General features: G+C 40.9%; 1 protein-coding gene across 1 annotated transcript in view; it reads right to left on the reverse strand.

The window, feature by feature from the left end:
* Positions 1-5459, reverse strand: part of LOC135463383 (replication factor C subunit 1-like) — a 31471-nt gene extending 26012 nt beyond the window's left edge. The window contains 4 exon segments of the mRNA XM_064740642.1: positions 122-205; positions 1835-1928; positions 3731-4066; positions 5369-5459. Coding sequence (XP_064596712.1) covers positions 122-205; positions 1835-1928; positions 3731-4066; positions 5369-5371 — 517 coding nt within the window. The 5' untranslated portion in view covers positions 5372-5459.
* Positions 5460-5717: the final 258 nt, after the last annotated feature.

Genomic DNA, 5717 nt, shown 5'->3' on the forward strand with positions numbered 1-5717 from the left:
GTCACCAACGACCCACAAACAGCGAGTGTTGGGAAACCTACAGTTCCTGTCCGTGCCTGGATTGAACTCACACAGCCCCACTAGTTATGATCTACTGCAAGCACACACATGTATAACACACCTGAGTCCACTATCACCACAGACTGATATTCAGAGCTCTTCCGTTTGGATTTCTTAGGCACTGGGTCCTCTTCAGCTGATGAGTCTGACAACAAGATTGTATTAATTGTCATTTTAGTTGGTGCGGCCCTGTCTCCCTCCCTCTCCAGTTGTCTCTCACCAAACATATAGGAAAAAATATAGCAGGTTTTCTTTTCATAAAAATCTAGTAGAAATTTGGAAATATAATAAGTTTTTAGCAAATATAAGAGGATCTAAAAAATTAAATATAGGATATATAGGAACACTAAGACCTGTTAGTGTTTAACTGAAATATCAATCCAGTTTTAGCTTACATTATGTACATGATTACTGTAGGCTTACAGACAAAGGAAGTCAGAGTAAAAGCACAAAAGTTATCAAATTGCCATTCAGACTATGTATACTGTATTTAAAGGTAATCTTTCTGAGAAATATATATTTATTTATTTATTTGACTGGTGTTTCACTTATACGACGGCAGAGAAGATTATGGTAGCAGGAAACAGTCACTGAGGCTGGGTGAAACCCACGACCATCCGCAGGTTTCTGCATGACCTTCCTGCATGTGGCCGGAGAGTAACACAATATGAGCTGCACTTGAAGTCAGTCACTGCGACAACATTGGTGAAAGGCTCCCGAGTCAATGTAATGTGCTATCACTCTAACCACTAGGCCTATGTTGATAAATATCACTAACGATAACAGTTACAGCTGCACATGAACTCAGAATGGAGCTTTATGTTGACCTATATAACATGTGGGAAGGTCTGACAGCAACCTACGGATGGTCGTGGGTTTCCATTGGGCTCTGCCCGATTTATTTCCACCATAATGCTAGCTGCCGTTGTATAAGTGAAATATTCTTGAGTACAGCGTAAAACCCCAATCAAATATATTAACACATTTAACACATTAATTGAACCACATAACAGCCACAAAACTGCCTCGTACTTAAGGGAGTAGATCACCTGAAGTAAAGTTATTCCGCATCACCTCAAAGGCCATTTCATGCAGTTTTGGAATGTAGTTTTTTAAGTTTGAGATACTTTAATCACTGACAGAAAATCATGAAACCACATCTTGAATCGGCATACTTTATTTCAAAGCGAACTGTTCTTTAAAGGGATACAGGACTGATGCTGATTGACTGACAGTGGAGATAAAATTTCCATGATTAAATCCTGCAGTCTTGGGTCTCACCTGAATAAATCTGGCATACCTAAAATGCAGTTTAGACTAACCACAGTCTGGTCTTGCCTATCTCTTACACCAGCCAATCGGCAACGATTCTGTTTGCCTTTAATTATCAACAAGGACTCACGAATCCTGACTTCCACAGCCTATTTCTCCCCAATCTCATGAAGTTCTCGTGAATCCTGGCTTCCACAGCCTATTTTTCGCACTCTCATGAAGCTCTCATGAATCCTGACTTCCACATCCTATTTCTCCCACTCTCATGAAGTTGTCGTGAATCCTGACTTCCACGGCCTATTTTTCCCCACTCTCAAGAATCCTGACTTCCACAGCCTATTTCCCCCACTCTCATGAAGTTCTCATGAATCCTGACTTCCACAGCCTATTTTTCCCACTCTCATGAATCCTGGCTTCCACAGCCTATTTCCCCCCACTCTCATAAAGAGCTTGTGAATCCTGATTTCCACCGCCTATTTTTCCCATGTCTCTATCAACCTACCTGAATCATACACAATGCCTTTCCTACGGCCAGCTTTAGATTTACGTTTCTTAATGACTTCATCAAACTCATCGTCACTGTCACCAAGGGTAACCTGTGAAGACAAAATCACAAGTACATGTACATTGCATCTACAAACAGTATGACCAAATGATCAACAAACAAGCTCCTGCAAAAATTTGTGATCATCTTGCAAAGTGGTCCCTTGTCATCAAGTAAAACCGGCCCTGATAGCACAGTTGGTACAGCGTCCGCTTCGGGAGCGGTAGATCCAGGGTCAATCCTGGGTCGAGTCACATCCAAGACATTGAAAGAGAAAGTTGTTCCTTCCTTGCATGGTGTTCAGCATGAAGGGGATAGTGCAACCACTGGCTGACCTGTATCAGTATAACGGCTCGGGCTGGTTAGCTTACTTGCCTTCTGTAAGGCGTCTCAGTGAAGCATCAGTAGATAAAAGAACGGTGGATATTCATCCTCAACAAGGAGACATTATATGCACTCTAAGGATTTCTTGGTCGTCATATGACAGAAAAATTGCTAGGTACGAAGCCCAAAGCACTCACTCATTCACTCAAAGTAAATGGCCCATTTTTAAATGTGGAAAAGAACAAATAAACGATGTGAGTACTCGAAGGCTAGTAGGTTGCCCGGCCAGGGCTATTATACTAATACGGGTCAACCAGTCATTGCACCATACCCTTCATGCTGAATGACAAGAGAGGAAGTTACAACTTCCTTTTTTAAGGTCTTAGGGGTGACTCGACCCAGGATTGATCCTGGATCTACCGAATAAACAATATGAACTTCACAGGAAAGAGTGTGTAAACATATCACATATATTGTTTGATTCACCAGTTAGAAGAGAAGAGCATTTCAAAGTAATTTTGGTACAGTAGGTACTGTAAGTTGAGCATTTTTCCAGCGGAATATCTTGCTTGATTCTGACTGATTAATTCAACTTACGGGGCTGTTGCGTTTCTTGTGAAGTTTCAATCATTTACAAAAACCTAAATGACAGCATCAAAAGTATGGCCGTAAGTGGGAAGGTCTGCCAGCAACCTGCGGATGGTCGTGGGTTTCCCCCGGGCTGTGCCCGGTTTCCACCAACCATAATGCTGGCCGCCGTCGTATAAGTGAAATATTCTTGAGTACGGCGTAAAACACCAATCAAAAAAAAAAAAAAAAAATCAAAAGTATGGTTTTAAGGCCTTTTTGTGCTTCTAAAAGTGCATTTTTATGCGCCTGACTTCTCCTGAAATACAGTATTTACAAGTACAAACTGCCCTATAACTGATGAGGCAGCCATTATTCTGTATTTCTGTCCTGTCGTGTCTTACAATGGTGAAGAATCGCTTTAAAAATTCCTGGAACCAGATCACCCCCCAAATTTAAAGGATTCAAAGATCAAATCCCTCCATAACTTCTTCTCAATGAGGGATTCATTCTGTGTAAGTTATGAGAATATTTATTTATTTATTTGATTGGTGTTTTACGCCTTACTCAAGAATATTTCACTTATAAGACGACGGCAAGGTTGGGCGGAAACCAGGCAGAGCCAGTGGGGTAATCCCACGACCACCCCCAGGGTGCTGGCAGACCTTCCCATGTACAGCTCGAGAGGAAGCCAGCAAGAGCTGGACTTGAACTCAGAGCAACCACATTGGTGGGAGGCTCCAGGGTCATTCTGCCGTGCTGGTATGCTAACAACCTCACCTAACCGATGAGCAAATGATGGCCAACCTCTATGAGAATATGGATGAAAACACCCCTCTAGTTCGACCCACGAAAATTTGTACACGTTTGCTGAGATGCTTCACTTGTACAGGGAGTTAACGGATAACATGGATAGCGTTGTGTGAATCGATTCAATGGTTTGTTGTGAACAGAATATACTACCTGAATAGGCTTCTTTTTAGCACTAGACTCCTTATCAGAAGAGTGTTTTCTCTTCTTTCTCGTATTCATCTTCTCTTCTTTATCAGTAACCTTTGTAAACTCCTCACTAGCATTCCTCGACTTCTTATCTCTTTTACGGTCTTCATTTTCACTCTCTTTGTCTCCTTTGCGGTCTTCACTTTTATCCCGATTTTTCCTCTCATCTCTGTGCTTTGCTGAGGAGTTCTTATCAGCTTTCTTCGCCGGAATGCTGTTGTTGTTGTTGTTAGCCTCTTTCACTTTTTCCAACCCACTTGCCTTCTTGACAGGTGGCGACCCAAAAAATTTACGAATATCCTGAAACCAAAAAATGTGATTATATTTCATTCAATTTTGTGAAATTCGTACTTGCCTATGAAAATGTAAACACAGTTCTATAATAGACATACTCCAAGCCATTTATCTACGAGCAAATGGGTGACCACTTCAGTGGCCTAATGGTTGGAGTATCCACCTTGAAGTCAGGAGACCCCAGGATCAATCCCCGTTGGGTCATACCAAAGACTTTAAAAATGGTACTTGCTGCTGCATGGTTTGGCACTCAGCACTGAGAGGTTAGATGATGACTGGTTGGCCCGGTGTCAGTATAATGTGACTGGGTGAGGTGTCATGGCCGATGTCTTTTGGTAGCACTTTGGTAGCATGGACTTGCCCTGCCAGAGGGAGACACAATGTATGCAAACACACACCTAATGACTTATTGTCGTGGTATGACTGAAATATTGCAAAGTATGATGTTAAATCACAAAAATACATACTTACATATGAGCCACTGGAAAGACCACAGCCATAATGACATAGTTTTCACAAAAATTTTCTTAAAAGTTCACAAAAGCTGCATGAAATTATGTATGGTATTCCTTTATGTATGTCATGGCTTAGATCCTTTGATCAGTTGTCAGTCACATGTCAACAAAGGGATCCTTAGAGTGCATGTAATGTGCCTCCTTGTTCCACATAAGTAACACGGGAAGCAGAAAGGTTCCGTATATGTAGATATAGTGTATGTATGCTGAGCTATTGTAATGAAATTTCAAACATGGTCCATGAATAACAGATGATGCTCATGAGTTTTTGTCCAGTGCACACGTGCAAGGCAAAGCATATCACTAAACTGATATACATCAGTCGCAGAAATGGGCAGTGATAACAGACAACCACGTCACGCAGGGGAAGTATGTTGAGGTCAGCACATATAGAGCTGAGGAGTGCTTTCTACGTTTCTACATGATCATAACCCCATGAAGCTAATTGATATGTGTTATGTGATATGTGTTCAATTCAGTGAGCTAAATGATCTACCTCATTATTTAACATTATGACATTTACCCAATATATATCAGAAATATAAACTATGGAGTACTACCGTACTTCCCACGTTGCTGAATTAGTATGCGTTGAGAAAATAGTGGACCACTTCAGCACGGGCAGATAAGATAGAGCCTGGCTGTGCTGCGAATGAGTGAACGTGCGTTTTTCGTCAGTTATGGTAAACCAAGTAATGTCGACAGTTATACAGTCCACGATTAGAAAGTCTGGTCGTGTCAGTGGAATTCCTTTAAAGGATGAATATTAACCTTTCGCGATATGTGATCTTACCATCTTCAACAATTCACGAGATATTTTACTGGGTTGGAAATATCTCTCATTTTCCTTTCATTGAAAGGCAACCATTCCCGCCAAATTTCCGTAAGAGACATGCGCCATGACCTCAGTTTGACCCAGGGAGAATTCGGTAATGAAGTATGATAGTAGCGAATATAATTTATGTACCAGTATAAAAGACCTTTTTTTTTTCAAAAAATTCATGTTTTTCAATTTTTTTGGAACGATTAATTTTAAACTTACATCAAAAATTTATTTGGATCAATGAAATTTAAAACTGATCGCGCCAATTTCAAATTGTATTACGAACTGATCCCAGATCGAGTCGTGACCATTCCTCAAA

This window comes from Liolophura sinensis, chromosome 3 (genome assembly GCF_032854445.1).
Source record: "Liolophura sinensis isolate JHLJ2023 chromosome 3, CUHK_Ljap_v2, whole genome shotgun sequence".
Classification (NCBI taxonomy): domain Eukaryota; kingdom Metazoa; phylum Mollusca; class Polyplacophora; order Chitonida; family Chitonidae; genus Liolophura; species Liolophura sinensis.